Below are 26,048 nucleotides of genomic sequence, written 5' to 3'. Positions count from 1 at the left end.
TCCTTGCGTGGTCGTGGTCGTCATCGTGATCGCAACGTACGGGTGCCTTGAGCAGTGTATTTCCGGTATCTTTGAGCGTTTGTATCGCTTTCTCAGCTTGTTCAACCGATCTTCCAAGGGGTAGTAGTCGGTAGGCGTGGCCGGGGTTTCCATCTCATCGTCTGAAAATCCATCTCAACGAGAAAGCGTAGACTTGTCTCCCGAGTCGCCATGCTCGGACATGGCGTTGATTCCATCCTCACGTTCGACAACTTGTTGCGCTCTCTGCCCAGCGAAAATCATTTTCGCCGAGCTCCTCCAGTCGCAGCTCATCGCCGCGCTTGAGATAAGAGGCAAACAGGCTGACCATTCCGACAAGGCTGTACCAGTCGCCGAGCCATGAGTCACTGTAACGGTCGAAGAATTCCTCGAGCCCTTCCTCAAACAGTCGCTTCTTTTTCGATCTTCACGTTCGTCAACATATTGGGTGCGAGGGGAGCAGTAAAAGCGAGGACAGCGCGGTGGTGTAGGACAAGAAACAGGGCCCAAGAAACACCGCGAACGCGACATGTCCGAGAAGAGACGCGTCAGTTGGCGCGGAACAAGGACAAAGTCGCAGAAGCGAAGAAGTTCTGACGAGACGTTGAGACGCAAGAAAAATTGCAATGCGAATGTGGCCAAGAAAGTGATTCACGCGAGACGGAGACGATCCAATCAGAGCAGTTTGTCATTTGCAATCTGTGTTGTTGTAGAAGAGCTGCTAAACCTTTGGGAGGTCTTTAGCAGGTTGCTGAACAGGATCAGCTTCAGGCCGAATATAGTTGCCCAATTGGGACGATTTACGGCCTCCTTCACTTCCACGCCTTGATGCTGCGGCAGACAACTAGCTTTCCAAAGGCTCAGATTCTGGTTACGTACTCGTGGATGAAAGAGAGACCGTAATCATTCTAGAGTTCCAGGTCCAACTTTTCATGGTTGGCCACCCACGCCTCGACGACGGCCTCGTGATAGCCAGCAACGCATCCTTTCGATTCTCCATCTCGACCGCAGCAAGTCCACTCAAAGCCTTCTGGATATATTCCTCTCATATATGGAGTATCAACATCCAGGTCTGTATCGTCCCAGAATCCACAGTACCAGTTCGGGGTAAGTTGTCCTGGAAAACGTAAGTAAATTGTATAGCCGAACTGTTGGAACTCCAACTACCAGTGTGCCGGAAACAGCTCTTGGCCGTGAAGTGGCTGGAGTCGAATTTCCTGTCACATTTCCTGCAGATTGCTTTCGAAAGGGAGTCAGGAGTGTCTGGTGGTACAGCGACAATGGGAACGACAGGTCCCTTGTCGCCATCTGATTGGTCTTCTGCGCGTTGACAGCGGAGACAAGAAAACCATTTGACAAATGCCCCGCACTTGATCAGAGCCCTGTCTAATTTCAACATGGGCCGCGGGATGGTAAAAGAAACTCAATAGGGTCGCGATCGGGGACTACTCTCAAGGATGATGTTGTCAACGGCTAAGACCCGTCTTTATGTCGTCCACAAAATCCTGTAGTGCGGATGCGAGCGCGGTTGCGTCTTCAACAAGCTTAATGTTCCCCTTTCGAGTCTCTTGCCTTAGATTTCACAATCCTTCGTGTCCTTCCAAGTTCTTGCTGCTTATCAATCCCTCTTTGGTCTTAGAGACTCGAAATTACGTGCCGGTAGAGAGCCTTATCTGCAGCAATGTGTCCGTTCATGTTCCGAGGTGGATGGATGGGAGAAAGATGTGAACCCTGAACGGACTGCCAATGAACATTCCAAGTTCCGCATGTGAATCAGACTCCTGATAAAACAACAGAAAATGGCAGCGTCTTGTTTGCTCACCACATGAGAGGACTCCCAACTGAGAGCCAGTGTCACATGCGAAGAATGTACGACGTTGTTCCAAACGAAGCACATGGAGGTTTCCAGTTTGGTCACACGTCTGGCTGCTGGCGATAAGGTAGCAAGGTTGGTGGGTCCTTGGTCGCGCCCTGGCATCTGATAAGCAGTGTAAGACAATGATCTGCTGTAAAAAATTTGGAAACAAAGTTTCGGGCCTTGCCGCACTGACATTGTGCACGTTAAGAGTACAGGGGTTTCTTTGGTCGTTCGATTTTCTTCTGTCGATCAGGTCGCGACTCCATTCACCACTCCCGCAACCACTGCGGTCTCGCCTAAACCACCTCGATTCAAACAGAATCGGTGGTGCGATCCATCTGTTTTTGTGGTGCCAAAATCTTGAAGCCTGGCAGGGCGACAAATCTGCTTTCGAGCCAAGGAAGAGTTTCCATATTGCCGCTTGTTCCGTTGCAAAGCCTACGCAAACCCCGAAATTCAATGCGTCGTCAAGGGTCATTGTGTTGGGGTGCAACAGGTGGCATCTGAGGGACAGTGTGGTGGTCGGAATGTAGTACAAAGCATTCCGCTTTACTCGTTGCTCTCCTCTCAGAGAAGTCCTGGCGCAAACCTCATGAATCTACTCTCAGTTTCTTGCATGACACATCGCGTGCAGTATGTGGTCCTCGCCGGCAAGCTGGAGAGTCGCCGCGACAGCCGCAGCCACTCCAAACCCAGCCGTTGGGGTTTTCTCGTCGATTACGCTCTCTGTAGACAAGCCCGAAAGTGTCTTCGCAGTGGTCCTCCCAGATGTCGTTTTCGATATCGGCTTCCAGATATCCTATGCAGTCGTCAGCGCGGCTCTGCCACGGTTGCACCATGTTAAGCTAACCCTCGTGCCACGTGCAATCGCCATGATTGTTATGCAATGTCTCAAATTCCTTTCCGCATGTTCCACAAATCGAGTAACGGATAAACGGTCTTTTATTCGGCGAACTGGCCTTCATGCCCATTGGTGGCGCAATGGAGATCACAGCTGGGGCGACCTTGGGCGCCTCGTATCCAAGGGGAACATCTTCGCTGCTGCTTCTGGAATCAACCAGTAGCTCGATGCCAACGAGGTCGCGCGCAATTGCTGATCTTTCGCAAATGTTCTTCAGGGTAAGGCGAAGTCTTTCAGGGTCGGCGTAATCGATGGCCTCCATCAGCGAACGGGACGTCATGGTGGAAAATTGAGAAGAATGCCGGTTTTCAAGGAGCGTGGGTCGGGTTATGTAGGAGGCCGAGAATGAGGGACGATGAATAGAAGGGTATGATGACGGCGTATTGCTAGACTGCAGCTGGACGCGGACCTGGTCGTCGGCGGTCGAAGGTAAGAAACAGGTTGGCTCAGCAGGGGCCCGGGCTTCGCTCTGAAACGCACTCATGTATTTCAAGGCCAGCAGAGCGACTGGCGTCAATTGTCAGTCATAGTAGACGTGTCTGCACTGTGGCTTGGACGCTGGGTGAGGGCGGCAGTGTCGTTGGAGGGGTTGGTAAAGTCCGAAGCCGCTGTTGAGCCAGAACCGACTTTGGGAGACGCGCCATCACGCTATCAATGATCGACGCCGGGATAGCTCGCTTGCCGACTTAAACTCAACGACCTTCCTTTCATCCTTGGTGCCCTTCGCCCAAAACTTCAACAACACAGCCCTTAGGACACACGTCACAATCGTTGGACTGTTGCTCCAGCTACTTCACAAGCCGAACATTTCTCAATCGTGACAAAGCCTCACGAAATTAGGCCCCAAATGGCCGAAACATAAGACACTCTCCCTCTCAGATCAATTCATGCCCTAACAAAAAGACTCCCGAACGCTCGAAACGATTCTTGAGCTCACGATAGCCTAAAGCGGGAAAGCTCGTTCAATTTCAGCCTACTCGTAAGGAAGACTGATCCGTCATCGATGCTTAGCCCTCCGCGACGTCTCTGACAGCCAAGAACAAGCCACATCCGTGTCCAGCGGGACCTGCCAGCTCCGGCTCGCCGTCATGTCTGAGCTTATCACCAACGCACAGGATTAGCAGGGAAGATCCCAACTCGACACCATGTGCTTCCTGTCGACAACTGCTTTCTCGACGGCTGTCTGCACTGGAAAGAAGTATGTCGCTGCGTAAGCATGGAAGTGATTTCTGCTCTTTGTCTATGCAGATTGCATGGTCAAGTTCCTCGGGTCTCATAACTTACCTCTGCCGCGCTACTGCGTTTCAAAAATCGTTCTGTTGGATCACCCTTGCCATGCCCCTCGACATCCTTGTCGACGACTCAGATAAATGGACATTTCGACAATCGCCTAGTCCTCGTTCTACGCTGGTGCCTTCCAACTGTGAACACCGGAATACGCCAAGTTTGATAGAATTGCTCTCGCAGAGTTGAATTTTGCTGAGAGCCTGCGAAAGTTGGTCTGGCATATGAGTTCCAAGATGTCAACTCTTATGGTAAGAAAAAGTGCTGTCCAGGGAAAAGAGCAATCTATCTACGGCTTGGATCCCGGTTGTCTATTTGATGTCCTGCAGATTCCCGGAGTCCAGGTTGCTCCCACATCGAGGTCTTTGCGCCAGTGTGCTGGTCTTCAGTATAGGTGCTCGAACTCGGCCTGGCAACACATATACCACGGAATTCACTCGAGCCCATTCCATCCTTTTACCGGTGACTCTCCGAGATGGCAGAGACCAAGCCGGCTGAGCAGGCCAGAAAAGACCCGAAGAACGACATCAACAATGTGCCGTACGAAGCGCCTCTCAACTTCAGCCCTCCCCCGATCGAATGGATTGGGGCCAAGAACTATAGGGGCATGAACGACAACAGCACAGTGTCTATTCCATCAGTCGACCTGTCCGGGAAATGGGTCATCATTAGTGGCTCCAACAGTGGAATTGGACGTGAGGCAGCTCTCACCATGGCGTCTTGGGGTGCCAACATTATACTCGCCTGCCGGGAACCACGTCCGACAGAGGAGCACCCCGAAAGCGTAGCTGCCACATGCATCCAAACTGCACGAGACGCTGGTCATGAAAAGTCGGAGGTTGAATACTGGAAAATCGACATGGCAGACCTCGAGACCGTGGACAACTTTGCTCAGCGTTGGCTAGACACCGGGCGGCCGCTCGACATCCTCTGCAACAACGCTGGTATTGGGGATAACCCAGGCGGCCACGAGATGATCAGGACGAAAGATGGGCTCGAGATTTTTCATCAGGCAAGTCACGACAGAATTCAATGGCTACATAGTGTTGCTGACAAACGCCTTTCCAGATCAACTTCCTCTCCCACGTCTTACTCACTCTTCGTCTGCTCCCTTCCATCGCCAAGGCACACGCCCCGCGCATCATTTGTACCACAAGCTGCTTCCATTATCTGGGAACCTTCAATCTCGAAGACTGCAATGGCGACATTGGCATGTGCGGGCCTTCGGGCATCCTCTACTACCGCAACAACAAGCTGTTCATGCAAATCTGGCAGGCTGAACTGCAACGTCGTCTCCTCCAACACGAACAGTACAAGCACATCACCCTCCAAGGCGTGCACCCCGGCTACGTCTTCTCGGGCCTTTGGAACATGAACTACGCCTCCTTCATGCGCCCAATTAAGCAGTTGTTGCTCAAGTACTATGTCTGGCGAGACGGTATTTCGGCGCAGCAGGGTGGGCTGGCGCTTGTCAATGCGGCGACGGCCCCTGAGGCTGGACCGGATCCGAAGGTCCAGGGGGTCGGTCAAGAAGGAGGAAGAGGCGGTGGGAGGTACTGGCATCGTATCTGGGAGGACGAGCCGATGCCACACATCCTGGATCCGGATTGTCGATGCCGTCTCTGGAGGAAGGTGAATGACGAGCTTAAGTTGAAAGAGAAAGGTCTGTTGGATGTGTTGGGAGTTGGAATGTAAGAGCACTACCGTCTTCTAACCGCTCTGAAACCAACTCGTTTGCGCTTTACACATATGTAGCTCTGTGATAAGAGATCTTTTCTTTCTAAAGGCGTTGGTATGAAAACTTTGAAGACAATTACACTGCGGTGCAAACCTACTGCCGACATCATGAACGACTCTGAGCCGGCTTTCACACATCATCATCCAACCTTGGTACCTTGCGACTTCATGAAGACATCCCAGAGATCTCCATAACTCGACCGGATTACTGCCACTGCAGTATGTTCAGCAGCTGCAAAAGATCTGACCCTGCGAAAGCTTTGCGAACCACACAAACAGTTATGAGCTTTGCTTCGTCCGGTGCCTCCGCTATCCGCACTGCATTGCTGAGCAACGGTTTCGAGCGCCAGACAGAAACTCTACTTATGCTCCTCTTTCCAAGTCCGAGCCCAGCACTGCGCCGTTCATTCGACACTCATAAAACACGTGTCCATTCGCTGTCAGTCAGGAGTGTAAGATCTCTAGTCTGATTCTTCATGCGACAGCCGATGTTGCCATGTGAATTACGCCCTGATAGGTATAAATATCGCACCTCGCAGGCAGTTGAGACTCGCTTCTCCAACAACCAACCAGCATTTGTTACTTGGTGTCCGAAGACCTCGTGAGAACCGGCTGGCTGGTGTTGGCAGCTCTGTTCTGCATGATCAAGAAATCGCTTTTTTTGTGCTGTCTGGACCACAGGCACCTTAGCACTAGAGGCTTTTCAATGTTCATGGGCTTCTTCATTGATACCTTATGATGATCTGCAGCTCCTGTAGGCAATAAAGTAGAAGTGAGCTTTAATAACAGCAAATTATAGATAGGCCTAAAGAAAACCTCTGCAAGAACCACAAGAACAGAAAAGTACGAGTTAATATGTTTTCTGTTATAACATAGAAAACTCCGGCTGAGGTAGAGTGTGAGCGGCGAAAGAACTTCGCGGAGCGGCGGATTTAAATACTTGTCGTTTCTGTGCAAGGTGCACGTCCACGCGCTAGGAATGTGTGTCTGCGTGCCAGGGACGTCCACATGCTAGGGGTTCTTGTGCCAGGGGCGACTTCGTGCTAGGGGCGTCCTCGTGCTAGGAGCGTCCTTAGGAGGGGCGAATCCCTGAGGTAGTAATACGTGCATCCAAGCTTCCCTATGTCTACTTTCCTCCTTTTTGCAATATGTGCAGTGCCTACATTCTGTGCTGGTGTTGTCTTAATCCAGTCAAATATTATCTACTGATCGGTTGGTGCCAAAGCAGGGGGCGCATCTCAAGCTGCAGCGAACTGACCTACCGCAAGCATCTTTGAAGAGCAATGACATTGATGATTGATGGTGCTCTCCACCATCCACTGGTACTGCTGTAGAGTTGATTGACTTGGGATTCTGCACAGTGTCGAGTAAATTCTCAAGTCAATGCTGTCGTAAGGGCGCCCAAGGGAAGGACCAAGAAGTCCGAACCTCCTTCTCTTCCGTTGGCATAAATACCCTCCTCACCTCTAAATCTACTCAAAATCTTTTCTGGACACTGTCTGCAGCTGAACGACGCGCTGCTCTGGCGAGTCCGAAGACAGATAGCAGCGACTCCTTCGCTTGCTTCGTCCACCACCATGTACCTTCCCCAGCGACTTCCTGAATTTCCAGGCCGTCTACTGTCGAATGTAGTTTTCAAACATTGTCCCACAATGATGGGCTCTGCCGCTGCGTCTTCCCGTAGCGGACCTACATGAGCACGATTTACTTCAATTTGCTTTCAAAGACGCAAAAGGAACGCGAAAGAGCCAAAGCGACGAGCAAAACCACAAGAAGACAAGAACCCAAAAACATACAAATACAAGTAGACATACAATCGCAAAACCAAACACACATCTTACAGCGCCACATACTCAGACAGACACATGTACAGAACGCACACAACGACGACAAGACCACCGACACAATCAACACACCTCCACACAACCCCACGCGTATACAAAAGCGAAACATCCATAGAAATACAGTCATACAAATTCTCACACCCCAATCGTACAAGCACCACAGCGCCCATCCACCCCCTCCGCACCCGTGAGCTTCAAATCACCGTCTGCCGAAGCAAGGGATCCGCGTGCTCTGCGGAGTCGAGGAGGCGGTCGACGCTGTGGTTGAGGAAGCGGTTGTCGATGAGAGGAGGCGAGGTTTTTATACCGGGGCGTGGGTGAGTTTGGGCCACGGGCACGCGAGCGCTTGGACGATTTCACGAGCAGAGGCGAGGCGCGCACGTGAATGGAGCGAGCGCTGACAACGCGACGTAGGCAGTGCTCAGCGGAGGGAGAGGCGGCACGAGGAGGCGCGAGAGGTCCGCTATCGCTGCTGCCGTTGTTGGTCAGCCGACAACAGGAGCTGAACCGGAGCGTCAAGCACGTGGTGATGAAGACATCGGGTTTCTCTTTTGGACTCCAGGGACGGTACAATATATGAAGAGTATAAATGCACAAGAAGACTGACAAGCGACCAAAGACAGAACAAAAAGTCAGTTCCGCGCTATGATGTTGACCACCATCGCCGCCGCCACTTGCACCAGCGCCCCTTTTTTGTTCAACGCCGGGGATTATCACGAGCTTTTGGTTGTTCGTGATTGACAAAAAGTATACATACAGGCCCAACCTGCAGGAAGTAAAGGGAAGGTAGAGTAGCAGAATAGCCCAAAAGCGCATAGGTCGGTATTTATATCTCCGTGTCCATACCGGCGTCTTCGCCAGCTGTTGCGTCCTTGTCGATGACACCAAGCAAGCGCGCGTACGGCACGGTGATGCGCTGCAAGTCGCGGTGTTTGCCTGGAATGACGGTCAGAATCAGTTACAAACGACAAAGCAGGATGTCGGTTGATGCACTTACCAAGGACAACAACAACCTCCTTCAACAGCTCTTTCCTCTTCCATCCAACCACGTCTTCCTCTCCATCTTTCAAAATCAAGGGGTCCGAGTCCTCTGACTGCTTACTGCCATTTTGGTCGTCCGCTCCGTGGTCGTCTTCGAAAATGTTACCCATCAAATTTCGCAGCAGCTCCTCAATCTTGCCTTTGAGACCCTCGGCTCCCAGTCTCTTGGCGTACATGAGGAGATACATTCTGAACTCTTCTCGTGCACCCAGTGTTGATGCGGCCGCAACCCGGTTTTCCAAATGCGCAACGCTGATACTGGACTCGAGATTTTCAAAGCCTTCAGCAGACAAGAGTGCCTTGATGAGGCGACTCAGGTAGAAAGCGCGGCCGCGGACAAGAGTGTGAGCTGTCGTATTGCGCTCGAGCATAGGAATGATTCCAGCAGCAAGATTTTCTGGTGCAACTTCGTCCATGTCTCTTTCTCGCTCCTTGTTTGCAGCGGACACGGCAGAAGATGATGACACGTTACCAACCGAGCTGTCAGTTGTGTTCCAGTATTGACTTCCGACTGCCCACCATGGTTCAGATAGGCGTTGCCAGACGTAGAGACTGGGAGAATAAGAGTAGCCATCGCCGTTCGAGAGGGCGACAATTATGCGACCGGCAGAGGTGAGACGAGCGAAGATCACACCGGGAGTGGGAGTGAGATGTGGTCCTTGAGTTACCGACGCAATGTCCAGAATAGGGGCTAGGGAAATGGGTGGATGAGGAGAACAAAGATTACTGATATCCCAGACGTGGCAATTGCCAACAGCCGTGATGCAGAGAAGATACCATCCCCTGCAATCCATTATGACGGGGTTGGATTCGACAACCATCTCGTTGATAAGACGTCGACCAGCAGGCGTCCAGACATAGATGGAACCACCATCGGTTGATGCAGCCCAGAAATTCGGATTTCCCGTCAAAAGGAGGACGGGCCGAGGTATAAAGTCTTGCCACAAATTTTGACCTCGTTTGATGCAAGATATTCGTGCAGGATCCCTATCCTGAGGTCGACCTGTCCTAGAGGCGCCGGTGGCATTGCGAACCTCGAGCATTACGACATCTTCATTTGAATTTTCACTGCCCGGTTGCGGTGGTTCGCTCGCGTCCACAGTTCGAACAATGACACTCCGAACCAGAGGAATTGCGAGACGGAGTTGGCTGACCGCCAGGCTGGGATTTACAATTGCAGGGCGCAGCGGTTCAGGGATTTCGGTTTCTGGGGGCCTTTCTTGAGGCTTGACAGGTGCCAGTCCCTCTGGAGTGTTTTGAAGGATTGGAGCTGCTCCATTGCGCGTCGCGTTGGCAAGCCTCTTTTCAACTTTACGCTCATCGTCTCCCTCCACCTCTGCAAATTTTCTCTTGTTGCCGATGAGCAGAGAAACCAGGCCGCCCTTGGGAAATCCATCAAAAGGTTTTGACATGTCAATGATGGTATGTGGGTCCTCCTGGCGGGCACCGGATCGAGTTTGCTGAGAGGTGACGAGCTGGGTTTGAGGTAACGATGATTCTGCAAGTCCCGAAGAAGCCGACACGAGCATGGGCGCAATGCGTTTCTTGCCGTCCTTAGTGACGGTGACTCGTTGCTTGAGCTTGTCCACTCTTGTGTCTCCCGAGGATTGATTCGCTGGTGGCGCCTGCCCGTTGGCAACTGGAGTTGGTGCATCACCTGCTCCAGAGGTCACGCCGTTAGTGCGAGGGGCACCGGGCAGGCCGTTGACTGATGCTGATCCGCCGTCCCCCATGAGCTCTCCCATCCGACCCTGGACGCCTTTGAGCTCCCCGGCCTTGCTGCCTTCTTCCAGAAGAAGTGCCTCGGTGCTCTCGACCATTCCCAGTCTCCGTCCAGCGCCGAATTTCTGCAGCGACTTTTCATTCTCGGATACGGGAGCAACATAACCCAGCTCGCCAGGTTCGAAGACAGCTGCCAGTATGCTCCCGTCCAAGCTAGAGAGATAGAGCTTTTCGCCGTCCGGGGACCAAGCAAGGTCCGATATTGACTTGCCGCACAGCTCCTGAGTAACAACAAACGGTCGTGCAAAGCTGGTGTTCCATATGCTCAGGGTCTTATCCTGTCCTGCGCAGGCAACCACGGTAACGGATCCAAGTGTGATGTTCCCATTCGAGTCTCTATGGCGGTCTGTGAGCGGCTCTCGATAAAACATTCTTGGCGAGAATGCGCAAACTTCGACCGGGCCCTCGTGGCCAATCAAGTTAATATCGCCGTCCCATGAACCTCTGTTGATGATTGCAACGGAACTGACTGGGCCATTGGTTGAGTTAGCGGCAGCAATGTGGTTTCCATCAGGCGACCAGGAAGACCGGCGAAAATACGTGGTTAAGGGAGAGGCCTCAAACGGGGCAATGATCGTCTTCTCGAGGACAAAGTTGTTTACGGAATCCTGAGCCGTTGCGTTGGGGGCGGGTGGAGTAAACCGAAAGACTTTGATGGTACGGTCATCGCTCGACGTAGCAAAGTACTTGTTGGCGGGGTCGAAAGTAATGCCTTTGACGTGGCTCTGGTGGCTGTTTATGGTCTTGAGCTTCTCGAAGGTGTGGCCCGACCAAATGACCACTTTCGAGTCCAGGCCCACCGATACCAGTATTGAAGAATCATATGACCATCCCAAGTCTTGGACGTCGTTGTCGTGTCCGATCAAGCGGCGAAAAACGCGCCAGTTTTCGACGGGCGGCTCCTCGTTGGATCCTGCAACATCTTAGCAAAGCCCCCAAATTTTGCAGCAAAATCCTATACCAAATGTAGAGTGTGTCGGCGGGTTCGGGTCGTGGATGTAAACGCAGACGACTCTGTCGTCGGCTCCCGATGCAAGATAGCGTCCGTTGCTCGAGAAGCGCACGGCATGAATTACGCCCGAGTGGTTACTAACGGCAGCGAGTTGTTTTGGCTTGTTATAGTCGTCTTTTCCACAGTTTAGGACGGCGTCGGTCGACCATATGCGTACGTGGCCATCTGCGACAGATTTCAGCGTTCTAGATTCGAAGGCGCAAGATGCGACGCGGTCGGCGCGCTCCAGAACAGTCAATGCGCATACCTCCAGCGGCCGTGGCAAGCCTGTTCCCGTCGGGAGATACGTGGCAGCTGTAGACTTCATAGTCTCTCGAATCACCTACATGGCATCCAACGCGTCAGCTTTTGGAATTGGACGTGGCAGCGGAAACACGGCCAATGCGACTTGGAGCTTACCAGGATGCGTCAACCAGATGGGCTTGACAATGTGCATGTTGAGGATGGGCGGTCGAGGGTGTCCTCATAATCAGAGGGAGAGGAGACGAAGCCAGCGCCAGATGAGAGCGGTGGTGGCAGTTGGTTGGTGTTGGTTGTCGCAGCATGTGCGCTTGGAGCTTCCACCAGCGCTGATCTGCAGCGGAGAGACCAGGGTACGCGGAGCTTGGCGTTAGCGGGCGGTGCCGGTGACGTTGTCCAGGCCAGGAACATGAGTTGCACATGGAGAGCTTCTGTTGACTTGAAATTTCTCCTTTCTACCACCATACTACATACCGCACATTCACTCAGACGACGGATTCATCTCCTCCTGCAGCTCTACAGCGTCAACCACCATCCATCGCATGGCGGCCCACTCGACAAACGCTTCCCACTCCTCACCTTCCTCCTCTCCCCACCTGTTCTTGTCTTTAAATCCCACTGCTTGGGCAATTCTGTCTATTGCCGCCCGCTCCTCCTCTCTCATGAAGCGAACTGACAAAGGCGTTCCCTTTGCCCACGTCACTCTCATCATGTGATCATTCCACGTCGAGAGTGTGACGAAACCGAGTCCCAACACAGTCGTCAAGTACGCCGCTCCACCTGCATATACCTTTACGGCAGCCGTGAAATTCTCCTCCGAAGTCTGCGCCTCGGCGTACATTTGGGCAAGATAGTAGAGCCCGATGGGAAGAGTGCCAACACCCAGCAATGGCAAAGTCACTTTGCGGAGCAGTTTGTTCTTGTTGTACGCTCGCGTCCTGAATGTGTTCTCGACCATTTCCATTGCCAAAAACAGATCCTTTTTGGCAAGAGCGGCGTCGACGGCCTGGTTTGCGATATGTGTTGGAATCGCCGCCAATATCCGGTCGGGCTTAGGTTGCTTGTACTGAACAGGCGATGAGTTGGGCTTGGGAATTGGCTTGTTGGCGTAAAGTTCGAAGGCGTCGAGGATCTTTTCGGGCTGTTGTAACCTTGATTGAATCTTGACGTACAATTCCAGCATGTCGGGATTGATGAAGATGGGAGGGTGCAACATCAATTGGTGCATTAGTGATGACAGCTTCTCGGCTGGCTTTCTCGCCGAAGAGGGGGCAGTCTCAAGGTCTGAGAGCAAGGACGCAGCATCTGGCGCACTTTGCTTGGATTTTGGTTTTTTCTCAGCGGAGCTATTCTTCACAAGAATCGCGGACAAATGGTCGGCCTCTCTCATGATTGGTACCAAGATATCCTCCGAAGGGACGGTGTCCTTTTGCGCGAGGATCTGATTTATCTTCCTTTCCACATTATCTATGGCAGTAGGTGCGTATAATCCTGCCAGGATTGGGTCGTTTTCCACGGTTCTCGCAGTAGTCTCGGGTTTCTGAGCTTTCGTCGACTTGGTAGAAGCATGGCGCGCGGATAGACACGTTCGGTGGATTTGTGGGTTTCGTCCAAGGCATGCGGTGCTGAGTGTCGCAAAGCCCGACGGTTGACGCGCGCCAACGGGCTGTCTGAGAGCAACGCCGCACAATCGACGAACGGTAGCAGGCTGCGGGCGAACCAGACGCGAGGTATTCATGATGATGGCCGTGGAGTATGCGGTGGATGGTCGTGGAGCTCGGGGAGCTTGCGGGATGGCTGCCCTGTGCGTGCGGTGCCCTTGGGACGTGCGCGCTCGGCTGGCGGGCTGAGGCTCAGTGGCTGTTTCCCGATGTCATTCGCTCTCGCAACTTAGCTCACAAGGCAACTGAACGACTCCAACCTCTCCAAATCAAAGTCCTACCGTCCAAAGCACCCAGCGCCATTCTTCCTTCGTTAGAGACCCGTCACCAAGCCAGAATCACCGGCTCGAAGCCTCGAATCTATCCGCCCTCACGGCCTCTCCGCCATGCCCGCCGCGCCTCCCCCTCCACCTCCTCCGCCGATGCCAGGCTTCAGTGGAGGCCCTCCCCCGCCGCCGCCCCCTGGGAACTTGCCCTCGAGACCGCCAGCACAAGCAGCGAAAGGAAGGGTGTGTGGTTGATTCTCGGATCCTCATTCATGCAAACTCACAGAGGCTGATGACGCAACAGGGAGCGCTACTTGGCGACATCGAGAAGGGAACAAGACTGCGCAAAGTCACACAAGTCAACGATCGTTCGGCACCTCAGGTTGGAAAAGTCGTCGATGGACCTGCCAAACCGACAATGGGTGCTCCACCCGTCCCGGGCATGGCGAAGCCTCCGAGCGGACTTGCGCCTCCAGTCCCAGGCAACAGGGCTAGGAGCAGCAGCGATACTGGGAGAGACCGGTCTGACAGCGCTGGTGGAACTGCGTCTGGCGGTGCGCCTCAATTAGGAGGTCTTTTTGCGGGTGTGGGCATGCCAAAACTACGAAAAACTGGAGGTGGAGGCGTCGACACAGGCGCCAGCAGCGACTCGCCATATTTGTCAGATCCGGAGACGATGCGCGCGAGAGGCGTACCAAAACCACCATCCGGATCAGCTCCCAAACCCCCAAGCGCTCCACGGCCGCCAGGAGGAGCTCCTCCCCCTCCGCCAAACCCAGCTGTCGCTGCGCTCAAGGGCAATCTCCGTCCGACATCAACACACTCGCTCACTGACCTGCCCATCTCCAAACCCAAGCCTCCTCCACCAATTGGCAAAAAGCCCCCAATACCTCCCCCGGCCTCTCGAAAGCCGTCCAATGTCGGTGCACCGGCTCCCCCAACTCGCCCAGCATCAGCAACACCATCAGCGCCGCCGCCGCCGCCTCCCCCATCATCCGCTCCAGCTCCCCCTTCACGCGCAACTCCGCCACCGCCGCCAGGGCCTCCCCCTCCGCCAACAAATGGACACACACCGTCACTTGCCGAGCAAGCGGCCCGCAACGCGTTTGGCCGTGGAAATTCCTCTGCAGCTCCGCCGCCGCCGCCGCCTCCATCCGCTCCGCCTGCGCCAACATCTCCTCCCAAGGCCCCATCTCCCCCAGTAGCGCCTCCACCACCCCCTATGCACGCTCCAACGATGCCCCTGGCGCCCCCACCGCCCCCATCCGCATCACCATCGCGCAGCCCAACCACAGCAGCCCCACCGCCGCCTCGCGCGTCGACAATGGACTCGAGCGCGTACACACTAACCAATGGAGGCGGCGGCGGCTCATCAGGCAGCAAGAGCGGCGCATCCGGGACAGTCAACGTGGGCATGCTGCGAATCCACGACGGTCGATGGAAATTCCAGGACGACGCGCAGCTGCCGAAGCCGCGAGAATTTGTGGGCGGGCCCAAGAAGTACCGGGCAGGGCGCGGCAGCAGCGTGCCTTTGGATTTGAGCCAGTTTGACTAGTTATGCGGATTGGATTGAAGACGACGGCAAAAGCAAGGATAGAGGCATTCATTGCTGGTGCAGGGCCAAGCGACAGACGAGTGTGGAGTTGAGTTGGGTTGATAGATTTCTTGCGTAGGTACGTATGTCGGTAGCGTAGCGTACGTACTGTATTGCAGTATTGATTTGTGCATCGCCGGTAATGTGCTCTTGTGATCCTAGCCCCTCGCATGGCAACAATGGCATCGTGAATCCATGCAAGGAATGGTGGTAGATGCAGTGATTTTGACCGTTTCATTCGATGATTCAGATGAGATGGAGACTTCCAACAGGTACCATACCTGCCATACCTGCCATGCCGTACATACATACCATACTCTACATACACAACCAAGCGTCAGTAAACAGACAGGGAACCATCAACGGGCACCTTCCTCTACCTCTTGGTACCACCCATCCAATACGGCACACTCGCCTTCACAGCATCCCAATCGACCATCAAATCACCGGGACGATGATGCGCGCGCGCAACCATCGCCGCGCCCTCCGCCCTCTCTCCCTTCTTCTGCTGCTCTCGCTCAACACGACGCTTCAACAGCACCGCCGCCAGCGCACCCGTCGCGATACCACCCAGATGCGCCACGTGATCGCGATTACCGCCACGGCGCATACTTACCAGTTCGAAAACCAGCAGCAGGGCCAAAATGGCCTTACCCTGGAGCGGGACCTCATAATCGGTAAAGGGAACGCGGCGACGCTCGGCGTCGGCGAGGAGGAAGTAGGCGGCGACGACGGCGTTGAGGGCGCCGCTGGCGCCGAGCGAGCTGACGTGCCATTTGCGCTGGAGGGCGTGGCGGAGCAGCGAGGCGGTGGCGCCGACGGTGCCGCCGGCTAGGTAGATGGCGAGGAAGTTGCCGCGGCCGACGAGGTCGTGGAGGTAGGGCCCGAAGATCATGAGGAAGATCATGTTGGTGACGAGGTGGAGCGGCGCGCTGTGGCTGAAGATGCCGCCGATGACGGAGAGGGCGCGCGGAGCGCCCGGAATCATGATGAAGTATTTGTTCATGAAGCGCCAACAGGGAGGCGTTTTCCAGGCGAGGAAGGCGACGAGGTTGATGCTGAGGAGGAAGAGGTTGGTGGAGAGTGCTGGGGGTGTGTCGGGCCAGATGCGTGCGGTGCGGCTGGGTGCTGTGTAGGTTGTTGCGAATATGTAGCTGAGTGTCACGACGGCGAGACAGACGAGGACGCTGGGACCGACGCGGCGGACCTGGTAGAGTGTTAGAAAAGGGGTGGTCGGCACATGGGAAGAAAGCGTACGAAGCTCATCTCAGGCGGCGCGCCATGGCTAAGGACAGCTTGCTCTCTGTAGTACTTTTGAAACTCAGACTCTGGCTTTTTTGGTGCTACATCCACACCGTCAGCTTCTCAATTGACCAACTCGATCATGTCCTTACGTCTACGCAGTTCAAAATTGGCCTTGGGCTGCTCCAGAGTCCTGCCCTTGGACTTGCCAGCAGCAATCGCTTCCCGCTCCTTCTTTTCCTCCTCGAGCTTCTTCTGCTTTTGCTGCTCCTCGTAGATGGCCTCATTTTTCGCTCGCAGAGCGTCCAATTCGCTGTATCCGTAGATGGGGTGCTTTTTGTAAAGTCCCATGTCCTTTGCCTTTTCGACCAATTCGCTCTCGAGCCTTTCAGCCTCGGCCTCTGCATATTCAGCGGCAGCGGCCTGCTCGTCCACGGGGTAGGTTGCGCGGAGGTATTCAAGGCCTTTGAGGGCGCGCTCGTGCGAAAAGTAGTCGAAATGAACGCCCTTTTCGACGAGAGATCCCGTCACGCGACGGTGCTGGAGGGCCCGCAGTATGGCGTTGCCCTGGGCAGCCGACACATCTGAGCCAAATATCTCTGTCAATTTCCCAGCATCAAGGTCGCCGCCCAGGAGCGGCGTGTCCTCAATGACTTTCTCATGCTCGTCATTTTGCTGGACTTGTCTGGACTCCGATTTCGCATGTGCTGGGTTGACGGCGGGTTTCGAGGTCTTGGTCTTGGGCCCTCTCTTGGCGACGGAGGGAGTTGTGCTGAACTGACGACATGAGATGTATCGGAGGAGCGGCGGAGCGAAGTGGTCGCGTGATTGGAGCCGTGGCAGGCGGAACGGTGAGGGCGTCGTCGACGAGGAGCAGGACGCGGGGCTGGTCAAGGCAGCGATGCTACGTGAGATGGCGCATGGCGGAGGAGTAGACAAGCGTAGTCCAGCAAACGGCCTACATGCTATGGTCCAGGCATTGCTCATTGCGGAGGAAGGCGCAGGGGTCGAAGCATACCACTGGACGGACGCAATTGCGCGTGGTGTGGTGTTGGTGACATACGACCAAGAGCTGAGACTAAATTTTGGGACCCAGCCCACCCAACGCTCCCGCTCAGGTTCCGCCGCGTCGTCAACAGCTCCCGCCGAGTCACCACGTCGATCATCTTGCGAAAATCAGATCTCGCACTGCAGGCACTTCAAAGGCTTGTCTGGACCGCACCTCTTGCGACGCTCTCTTGAACCGACATGTCCTCAGAGTCGCATCCCATCTCGCTGGAGCGCTTCGCCGAAGCCATCACGGAGCTCGAACTTCCATCCTTGCACGGCAAAGCTGCAGAGCTGCGCAACTCGATATTCCACCTTCGGCGCTCCAATGTCCAGCTGCAGCCTTTTGCCGACGATGGTGATAGCGACTGCGCCGAGGCGATCAGGGAGAATGAGCAGACGATTCAGAGCATGGAGAGCCGGGTCGAGCTGCTGAGGCTGGAGGTGGAGCGCAGAGGCATGCCGTGGGTGGAGGACCCAACGGTGGCGCAGCAAAAAGAGTCGGCAAACGGGACACAGCAAGCGGGCGATGCGGACTCTACGACAGAAAATGCAGGTGCACCTCGTGATGGCACAGATGGCACAGTTGGAGGCGTGGGTCACAGCACCGAGCAATCCGCGAACACGAGGCAAGAGAGACAGAGACAGGAGTCGAGCGCAGGACAGCAGGCGGAGGAGGAGGAGGAAGGATTGTACCTGTGAGGGACCTGTGAGGGTCAGGATCGGAGTCAACAGGCCACAGCAATTGAGGCATCGTGGACTGCTCGATTGGGAAGCACAAGGGCTGGGCTGGACTGGGCAGCGCAGGGGGCCACAACCGCATTCAACTCCCGAGGGCGGGGTTGGGGGTCCGGGGGACGGCGATTGGCTGCATGCCGGTCGAGTGATCCGGTCACGAGCCTGCGGACGGCAACGGGACCAAGCGAGAGCCAAAAGTCGAAAAAAGAAAGAAAGAAAGGAAAAAAAAAAAAGGAAAAAAAAAAGAGAGAGAGTCGCCAGTCATGGCTCCAGTCATCCAAGGGCTTCAGTCACCAGCTGGTGGGAGCCCTGGAGTTTCCAAACTCTTGTTGCTCTCGTGGCCACGGCCTCCCGCAAACAGCAAGGAAAGCGTGCGTGCCTGGGCTCGTCACCCACCAAATCAAACTATACAGAGTGCCTCTGCCAACGCGCCTGGACTGTGCATTCGGTGCTTGCGGCAGTCAATGTCGCCTTCTGCCCGCCCGACCATTCGACTCTCCGTCTCGTTATCACAACATCCGATGTCATTGCGTGATTGGACTTTTGGATCACAACAGGCGCCGTGCAATAAATTTTTTTATTTTTTTCATTTTTTTCGTCTTTTATTGCATCCATGCGGCCACTCCCGCTGAGCCCTGCCCAAGACGTCTGTCCGGACCGCGCCTTAGCGGATGCCCGCGCTTGCTGCATCATGGCAAACCTTACTCAAAGCATGCACCCTACTCGGCGCCACATCTTGTCCGCCCTACAAATGCCCTCGACGCCCGCTCCGAGACACTTAGTATCGATTCCAGCTCCGCCTATTGACTGAAAGCTTCAATCCATCTGTGATTCTACAGTACCGTCACCACCTCACTTACGTCACGCTGCTCATCACCTCCCGAGGTATTCCCACATGCCCAAACAGGTTGTGCTCGATTCCCACTGACATAAAATCATAGCCATCATCCTGACCAAGACCAAATCCGCCGTCTTCAAGACTTCGACGTCGAACTGCTCAGCTCATCCCTGTTGGTTCGCGGCCACGCAAGGATCCGCCTCTTACATGAGGGCCTAGAGCCGCTCGTCACACGGCTAAAGGCCTAGTCCAAATATATTGCGACCAAACATTCTAAAACGAGCCGTTCTACTACCGCCGGAGTCGTCACCGCCCTACCGTCTACAACCTGCTGTCGTCAGCTTCACTTTCACAACCGACTCAAACATCTATTCCCAGCCATCATGGACCACGACCAAGCTCAGCAACCTTCCCTGGCCGTTGCCATTTCCGACAGCCTGTGTGATGGCTTCTCATCTTTCCTCCAGACCATCGAGGCCTCGAGCGACTCCGCCATGACCAAGTCCATGAGCACCTGGGCCGGATCCTCGGAATCGGAGACGAACCGCAGATTGGACAATGCGGAACTGTCCAACGATGAGATTCTTGCTCTCATTCTGGAGGCTGAAGAGTTGGCTGCTGTCAAAGCCAGCCACCAGGAGATCACGTCCTCTGCGAGCAACACTGGAGCAAAGTCTGAACACGCTCACAAGGTATGTCGGAGTCCTCGAATCTGTCCAAGGAGATCAGGCGTTAACAATCCCTCTTAGCACTCTTGCACCGTCGATGGGACTTGCAACCGCGACCTCTGGCTTCGGGGCATGATTACTGTTGCCTGTGCATCTATCATTCTCCTCTCATGATGACAACACGCGGAGAACCACACCAATCATTGTATCACGTCTCGAGCAACAAGTCTCCAAGAAGCCATCGTAGCGACAAGCCGCCACTCGAGTTATTTCACAGCGACGCTGCAAAGAACACCAACACCACACAAAATTCTCGTCGATTACTCAGAGGAACCACAGCCACCCGGGATCGATAAGACGCCGCTCGTTCCGTCCATCAACGACAAAACAACTGCAGATCACTGTCGCAACAGCCGACCTCGATCTGAATCGGCACGCCTCATCCGCAGCACACAAGCCAGCCAGTGTTGCCGTTAGCCGACCCGTCCAATCCCCTGCCCACCTGCCGTCAACCTACACAAAACAACCCAGAACCGTCGCCACACCCCACAATGCAACCGGCCTCTGGGCTCCTCAATCCATCAACAATCCCGCCAGCCCCTTCAATCGTAAAAACACAACACGACACGACGCGGCAATGCACGGCCTATAGTGAAATGCCACGCACGGCATTCTCCTGCCGCCTGCCGCCCCCCCCCCCCCCCGGTCGAGTGCCCAATTGGCTCCCGCCATCCGCCCCTCGTCCTTCAAATGGAAACATGACTGGGCTGTTGTTCGTGGATCCCTTGTCTGAGACCTTAGTCGGCGCGCTGCACCTGATATGTGTTGGGGACGGCGTCGGTGCGAGTGTGTCCGTCCGCTGACGGATGGACGGGGTGGGCGGACAGGGTCGCGGTGGTGCGGCGGGTGAGGTGGGAGGGAGAGTCTTGGAGTGTGGTGGGGATGATGGATGAACCAATGGACTGTGGATTTCTAAAGAAGAGGTAGAAATGGCTGTCATGGGATTTTTTTTTTTTTTTTTTTTTTTTCTTTTTGTTGGCGTGTGTCACACCTACGTACTTGCTACACGTACAGCAGAGCACTACGCCGCCACCAACCAATCGTCGAAATCAAAGAGCCTAAGCCACACTCACTCACTGAACTAAGACATCAACCATCAAGCCTAGCCGTGAACATCCTCTCGACCCTACAGCCAAATCAGCACGTCCTCACTGGTCGATGAATTCAATTACCTACGCACTCCAAGCTTCAAACAAACCATCGACTTCTCTTGCCGCGCACTTGAGACTCACTAGAAGACAGACGTCGCGACACACGAGGACCTACAGTACCTACCTACCTACCTACCTACCAAGCCAACCGCTCACTCATCCTTTACTGTCCATCCTAAACGACATGCGCCGCCGCCATCACCACCACAAAATAGCGCGCATCAGATGACCGACTCCTCCCCCAGCTTCCCCCCTTTTCCCCCTTTCTTAAACGGTGTGTGGGGGTGGGCGATGCGTTGGCGTCACCATCGCTGTCCCTTATCTCACGCGCTGGCGCTATTTCCATGGCGCGTTTTAGATTGGTCGGGGGGCAAGGATGCGAAGATGGAGAGGGATACATATATACATACCTTTGAAGCGGCTGAGAGTTTGGCCGCCTCACAGGCTTATCAAACCGCTAGAACGATTTTTGCGATGAAGTAGATCATGTGTTTGATGGCGATTGTAAGCGAGAGACATCAAATCCTGATGCATGATTGGCGTGTTGGGTCCGCGTGAAGTCGCGTGATTTGTCCGTTTAATCACTACTAGTTTTCCTTGCTTGCGCAGTTGCTCTGGCGATCATGGGGACGTTATTTGTACTTTTGACTGAAGGGGAGACAAACCAAGGGTGGCGGGAAGCCGAGAGAGAAAGCACTTGTGTGGACTATGTGTGTGTGTGTGTGTGTGTAAATAGTCAAATCCAATGTCTGGGAGGAGCAGGAGGAACAGTTTCATTGGGCGACCTGATGCTCTAGACACGGACTTTTTGTGAATTAAGCGTCCATCATGTCAACATTTCGTGTTCGTTTATCCCTGATTATACCATGCGCATAGGGAAGACCTGCGCTCCGTCGTGTTCCATGCTTTTCGTCGGCCAGTGTAGACAGTCCGAATGCCTGTTACCATCTTTTCGTTTGTATGACCTACCATGCCATTTTTCATGCCCTCACAATGTCCCACTTCAATTCCATAATGCTAACCTCTTCGCCGGCCTTTTCGTCGTAGTCGAACCACTCGCCCTCGCTGAGATCGATGCTGTCGAATTTGGTCCCGGATTCGAGACCTGTTGCGCTCCACTCGCCCTATTCGCAAGTCACTGTTAGATACCGAACGACAAGCTACAACGTGCAGTGGCCTTGGCCTGTGGCCTTGATATAGAAGGTGTGGAAGAATCCTGGCGCGCTTACATCTGGCTTGAATTCTGTAAACTCTAGTCCTCGGCAGTCAAACGTGATAATCTGCTGGCGTTTTGGCGGCGAGGATTGCGGGTAGGCGGCTGGCGCGACTGTGATGGAGGCGGAATGCTCGCGCTACATGTGGACCACAGATCAACCTTGTGCTCTGTCTCCAGTCCTTTGCCGCTTCGCACCTTGCAATTCTTGCATCGCCAGACAAAGTTGGCCTCGCCTCTGCTTCCGCTGATTTCGTTTTGCTCCTACTGCGACTCAGTCTGATTGTTGACGCCGTTCATCGAAGCCGGGGTCGTACGAAGCGGCTTACGCCCACCCAATTAGGGTGCGTCTCGCGGCAGGACGTGCATTGCACTTTGAAGGTGTAGTAGAAGGGATTGTCGGCCGTGTCGTTGGGGCGCAAGTCTGTCACGCTGTAGCGAATGTTAGCACGAAGTTGGTTGCGACGCGGAGGAGCTTGAGCTGGCGGCGGAAAAAGTATGGAGGCTAAGCACTAACCCTTCGAGCTCGGCGGTTAATGTGAGAGCCAACATGGTGCTCAACGTCTGTTTTGAATAGCAGAGTTGTCAAGATTCCAGTCGCGTACATAGAGAGCGGGGTGCGCGGCGCCCGTCATGTCATGATGGCCGTGCGCCGACAGTGATCGACGCCGTGCAGCGTTCCGCAGGGCCGGAAATGTTCACATTTCGGTCGAAAATCAAACTCACCACCACGACAACGGCACCCCCAGGCATCTTCTGCCGCCTCTGCGCCAACCACCTCCGGGACTGCGAGCCCTTTTAGAGCGCTGCTGCAGGCTCCATCGCCTGCTCGCGCACAACCGCCGGTACCCTTCGTCTCTCCGCTGGGCCGTTGAAAGCCAAGGGAATGTTGCCCCGATTATGCGAACCTCATGGCCCCGGACGTTACGAGCAAAATGCACATGCCGAGGCTCTCAATGCCGGTCCTATTCGATTGGCCTCGCCAGGCGCATCGCTTCCACCACGGCCGGCAGACGCGCGCTCCTCTTCCCGACCTCGACGCTGCTATACACGTTCATGTTTGGGTGGGGCATGCTGGAAGACGGCCACGGCAAGCAGCAGCGTAGGGATCAGTGGAACAAGGCCATTGACCAGGCCAAGGCCGAATTGGAAGAGCAGAAGAAGGGGATTGAGCGCAGAATGTCCTATTTGGGACCGGATGAAAAGCAACGCCTGCTGAATGACTTGGACGAAAATGCCGAATCGATTGTGTACGACTACGAAGACGCGCCGCAGAATGCAGAGGATGTTGCCCATCTCCCGACTTCTTCGGAGATTCTTCATGAATGGACGCAGCAAAAAGCAAAAGCGAAAGAACTTTTGGAGACTAGCGCGGCGGAAGAGCACACTGCGTCGGAAGATGCTGAGCCAAAAGCCGACCCGGGAGATTCTGACGCTGCTCAGCAAAAGAGATGGGAGAAAGCTGCTGTAGGCCGTTGGATGACTGATCAAGAACTTGAATTGTGGAAAGACAGCAAAATCTACACCATGCTGACGCAACAAAAGGCTTTTGTTGAGCACAATACTGCGACGTATTTGGACATTGAAAATGTGCCTCCACAGTCGATATACGCTCGAGAAGAGACCAAAAGAGCAGGCCTACGAAGTCGGTGGACGCGGCGAAAGATGCAAGCCACCAACCTCGCCATGGCAAAATTAGTGCTCCGTCTGATCAAAGAGGGTGTGAGAAAAGGAGACAAGGGCGTTGCGTTTTCGGTGAGAGAAAAGCGGAGAAAACTCCAAAATCTTCCCGTGTACTTTCACCAGATCTTCTGGCCTTCTATAAATCAATTGGGTAGGGTGGAGCTGCTCATCACCCGGCAATGGTACGACACCGTTACCCCTCCGCGATACAGACAGGAAGAGGTTCCGAAATTTCCGCCAGTCTTCCACAATCAATATCCTTTCTACAGCCAAGATCCGCACGGCCAATTCCACTTCGACTGCTACAAGATGAATCACCATATCTTCGATTGCTTCGAGCAGTGTTTCTCGGGCGAAATGAGCCTCCAGACTCTCATCATGAACATTTGCGACAGTCTAATGACGTCGTCGGCGCCGCCCAACATCACCACCTACAATGCGCTGATTCTGGGCTTCACGCGACTCGAGCAGACCACGCTGGTCGACTTTGTCATCCAAGCCTTGGACGAGTCGTACATTCGTCCGGACGAAATCACCAGCTGCGCCATCCTCAACCACTACATGCGGACGGACAGGGGAAACCACTTTACCAACTACGTGAACATGATGGTAGGCGATGTACACGTCGTCAACAAGCGCTACCTGCACCTGGCCCATCCTCTCCTCCATCAGAACTGGCACACTCGACGCGTGGCGCGCAAAACAAACAACCGCGTCGTGCCGCACCCGATGCAGGACGGCAAGCTGGTGCAAAAAGTCTTCCCAACGCCCAAAGTCTTCTCGCGCATCATCGTCGGCAACCTGCGCTTCTACGGGCTCGAAGACACAATCGCACTGTGCACGCAGCTGACGGGCGACGGCTGGGCCTTCGACATCACAGGCCTGACATACTTCCTGGCAGCGACGGCGAGCGAGGGCGACTGGGCCGCCGGCGTCATGGTGTGGCAGCAGATCCAAGACCTGCGCGCGACGGCGCCGCCGCTCACGCCCCCCAAGTCGCCGCACGACATGGCCAACGCGCCGCTCCCGCCGCTCGACATTGAGGTGTACGCGCACATGCTCGTACTTTGCGACCGCTGCGGCCGCCCCGACGTCGCCGAGCACGTCGTCGCCGAGGCGTACGCCACGAGCGGGCTGCGTCCAATCCCCATACAGCGTCTGGCGCTGCGGCTGGCCAAGGGCGGCCGTGATGCGCTGCTCATGAAGAGTTTGCGGACCGATGACCATCGTTTGCGTGAGGACATGGGACAGCAGCTCGCCGGCGACTTGCGCATATGGCGCGTGGAGGAGAGCGAGCGGCGGGCGGAGGAGGAGTGGCTCGCTGCCCACGCGACGAAGGTGAAGGAAGGCAAAGTCGTGAATTGGTGGGAGGAGGAGAGTGCGCTGCACGATGACGGTGCTGCTGCTGCTGCTGCTGGTGTCGATAACACCACAACCACCACTTCCTCCTCCACAACAACATTTGCATCATCATCAGAACCCTCCAACCCAACCAACGAGCCCCCACCACCACCTAACGACGCAGAAGAAGCAGCGCAACAACGCCAACCTACCACCACCACCACCACCACTGCCACACCGCAAGACTTCTCCGCCGACAACGAAGCCATGCGCGCGTGGGAGGCCAACGCGTGGATGTCGACCAAGAGCCGCCGCCTGTACAAGAGCGTGCGCAAGGTGTGGAGTCCGCAGTGGGAAGTCGACGAGTCAGAGGAAAACAGCAGCAGCAGCAGCGGGGGGAACGCCAACAACGCCAACGCCAAAAACAGCAGTGCCAGCGCTGGTGGTCGTGATGGTGGTGATGGTGCTGATGCCGGAGAGAAGAAAAAAGGCAGCGGAGCACAGTAAATGTAGTTTGTACATGGCAGGGAGAGGTGGTCTAAGCACGACGCCATGCACGTACGGCGTAGTGCACAAAAAAAGTATGGCGCGGCCAGCAGACAGACGACAAGGCAAGTAAGCGAGTGGGATAGGGTCGGATTGGGTCGGTATGGCATTAGACGCCACTCGCTTTCGGCATCTGTGGGCATTGGTGTTGGGCTGGGATTCGGGGGGGGCGCGGGGTTGGTTCCATTCTTGTATGAAATACTAGCTAGGTATTCATCTCTGTGCATACTGCCACTATACATACCACTTTACATTACTCTTCACTCAATCTTCTTTCCCTTTT

At 54.8% G+C, this 26,048-nt stretch overlaps 11 protein-coding genes across 11 annotated transcripts; 4 read left to right on the top strand and 7 right to left on the bottom strand.

Moving 5' to 3' along the window:
* Positions 1 to 886: 886 nt before the first annotated feature.
* IWZ02DRAFT_30500 (uncharacterized protein) lies at positions 887 to 1,716 on the bottom strand. Its single transcript, XM_066763980.1, has 2 exons — positions 1,186 to 1,716; positions 887 to 1,135 (listed from the first exon to the last, which is right to left on the bottom strand). Exons 1-2 carry the CDS (start codon positions 1,415 to 1,417, stop codon positions 927 to 929), a joined length of 441 nt encoding a protein of 146 aa, XP_066627497.1. The 5' UTR covers positions 1,418 to 1,716; the 3' UTR covers positions 887 to 926.
* On the bottom strand, positions 1,564 to 2,571 carry IWZ02DRAFT_30488 (uncharacterized protein). Its single transcript, XM_066763979.1, has one exon. The coding sequence runs from the start codon at positions 2,352 to 2,354 to the stop codon at positions 1,710 to 1,712; it is 645 nt and encodes a 214-aa protein (XP_066627496.1). The 5' UTR covers positions 2,355 to 2,571; the 3' UTR covers positions 1,564 to 1,709.
* On the bottom strand, positions 2,269 to 3,379 carry IWZ02DRAFT_30503 (uncharacterized protein). The gene is made up of 2 exons (XM_066763981.1): positions 2,727 to 3,379; positions 2,269 to 2,675 (listed from the first exon to the last, which is right to left on the bottom strand). Exons 1-2 carry the CDS (start codon positions 3,259 to 3,261, stop codon positions 2,467 to 2,469), a joined length of 744 nt encoding a protein of 247 aa, XP_066627495.1. The 5' UTR covers positions 3,262 to 3,379; the 3' UTR covers positions 2,269 to 2,466.
* A 916-nt stretch (positions 3,380 to 4,295) lies between these two features.
* Positions 4,296 to 5,764, top strand: IWZ02DRAFT_30478 (uncharacterized protein). Its single transcript, XM_066763978.1, has 2 exons — positions 4,296 to 5,073; positions 5,130 to 5,764. The coding sequence occupies exons 1-2, from the start codon at positions 4,537 to 4,539 to the stop codon at positions 5,754 to 5,756; spliced, it is 1,164 nt and encodes a 387-aa protein (XP_066627494.1). The 5' UTR covers positions 4,296 to 4,536; the 3' UTR covers positions 5,757 to 5,764.
* Positions 5,765 to 8,358: 2,594 nt separating this feature from the next.
* Positions 8,359 to 12,003, bottom strand: IWZ02DRAFT_30464 (TUP1-like enhancer of split-domain-containing protein). The gene is made up of 5 exons (XM_066763977.1): positions 11,877 to 12,003; positions 11,725 to 11,799; positions 11,427 to 11,642; positions 8,640 to 11,378; positions 8,359 to 8,578 (listed from the first exon to the last, which is right to left on the bottom strand). Exons 1-5 carry the CDS (start codon positions 11,911 to 11,913, stop codon positions 8,469 to 8,471), a joined length of 3,177 nt encoding a protein of 1,058 aa, XP_066627493.1. The 5' UTR covers positions 11,914 to 12,003; the 3' UTR covers positions 8,359 to 8,468.
* Positions 12,004 to 12,146: 143 nt separating this feature from the next.
* IWZ02DRAFT_440603 (uncharacterized protein) lies at positions 12,147 to 13,607 on the bottom strand. Its single transcript, XM_066766847.1, has one exon. It carries the CDS (start codon positions 13,453 to 13,455, stop codon positions 12,199 to 12,201), a length of 1,257 nt encoding a protein of 418 aa, XP_066627492.1. The 5' UTR covers positions 13,456 to 13,607; the 3' UTR covers positions 12,147 to 12,198.
* A 208-nt stretch (positions 13,608 to 13,815) lies between these two features.
* Positions 13,816 to 15,406, top strand: IWZ02DRAFT_30341 (uncharacterized protein). Its single transcript, XM_066763969.1, has one exon. The coding sequence runs from the start codon at positions 13,937 to 13,939 to the stop codon at positions 15,197 to 15,199; it is 1,263 nt and encodes a 420-aa protein (XP_066627491.1). The 5' UTR covers positions 13,816 to 13,936; the 3' UTR covers positions 15,200 to 15,406.
* Positions 15,407 to 15,614: 208 nt separating this feature from the next.
* On the bottom strand, positions 15,615 to 17,467 carry IWZ02DRAFT_368445 (uncharacterized protein; the record flags this gene model as incomplete). Its single annotated transcript, XM_066764378.1, has 3 exons — positions 15,615 to 16,445; positions 16,496 to 16,599; positions 16,639 to 17,467. 3 exons carry the CDS (start codon positions 17,465 to 17,467, stop codon positions 15,615 to 15,617), a joined length of 1,764 nt encoding a protein of 587 aa, XP_066627490.1.
* A 261-nt stretch (positions 17,468 to 17,728) lies between these two features.
* Positions 17,729 to 18,229, top strand: IWZ02DRAFT_486962 (uncharacterized protein; the record flags this gene model as incomplete). Its single annotated transcript, XM_066769312.1, has 1 exon — positions 17,729 to 18,229. The coding sequence occupies one exon, from the start codon at positions 17,729 to 17,731 to the stop codon at positions 18,227 to 18,229; it is 501 nt and encodes a 166-aa protein (XP_066627489.1).
* A 3,733-nt stretch (positions 18,230 to 21,962) lies between these two features.
* Positions 21,963 to 22,747, bottom strand: IWZ02DRAFT_370021 (uncharacterized protein; the record flags this gene model as incomplete). Its single annotated transcript, XM_066764478.1, has 5 exons — positions 21,963 to 22,106; positions 22,212 to 22,334; positions 22,394 to 22,459; positions 22,513 to 22,627; positions 22,713 to 22,747. The coding sequence occupies 5 exons, from the start codon at positions 22,745 to 22,747 to the stop codon at positions 21,963 to 21,965; spliced, it is 483 nt and encodes a 160-aa protein (XP_066627488.1).
* A 504-nt stretch (positions 22,748 to 23,251) lies between these two features.
* On the top strand, positions 23,252 to 25,726 carry IWZ02DRAFT_429517 (uncharacterized protein; the record flags this gene model as incomplete). The annotated part of the gene is made up of 1 exon (XM_066765996.1): positions 23,252 to 25,726. One exon carries the CDS (start codon positions 23,252 to 23,254, stop codon positions 25,724 to 25,726), a length of 2,475 nt encoding a protein of 824 aa, XP_066627487.1.
* Positions 25,727 to 26,048: the final 322 nt, after the last annotated feature.

This window comes from Phyllosticta citriasiana (genome assembly GCF_038021145.1).
Source record: "Phyllosticta citriasiana strain CBS 120426 chromosome Unknown IWZ02scaffold_1, whole genome shotgun sequence".
NCBI lineage: Eukaryota > Fungi > Ascomycota > Dothideomycetes > Botryosphaeriales > Phyllostictaceae > Phyllosticta > Phyllosticta citriasiana.
The sequence above is the reverse complement of the archived record's forward strand: the minus strand, read 5'-3'. Positions and strand labels throughout refer to the sequence as shown.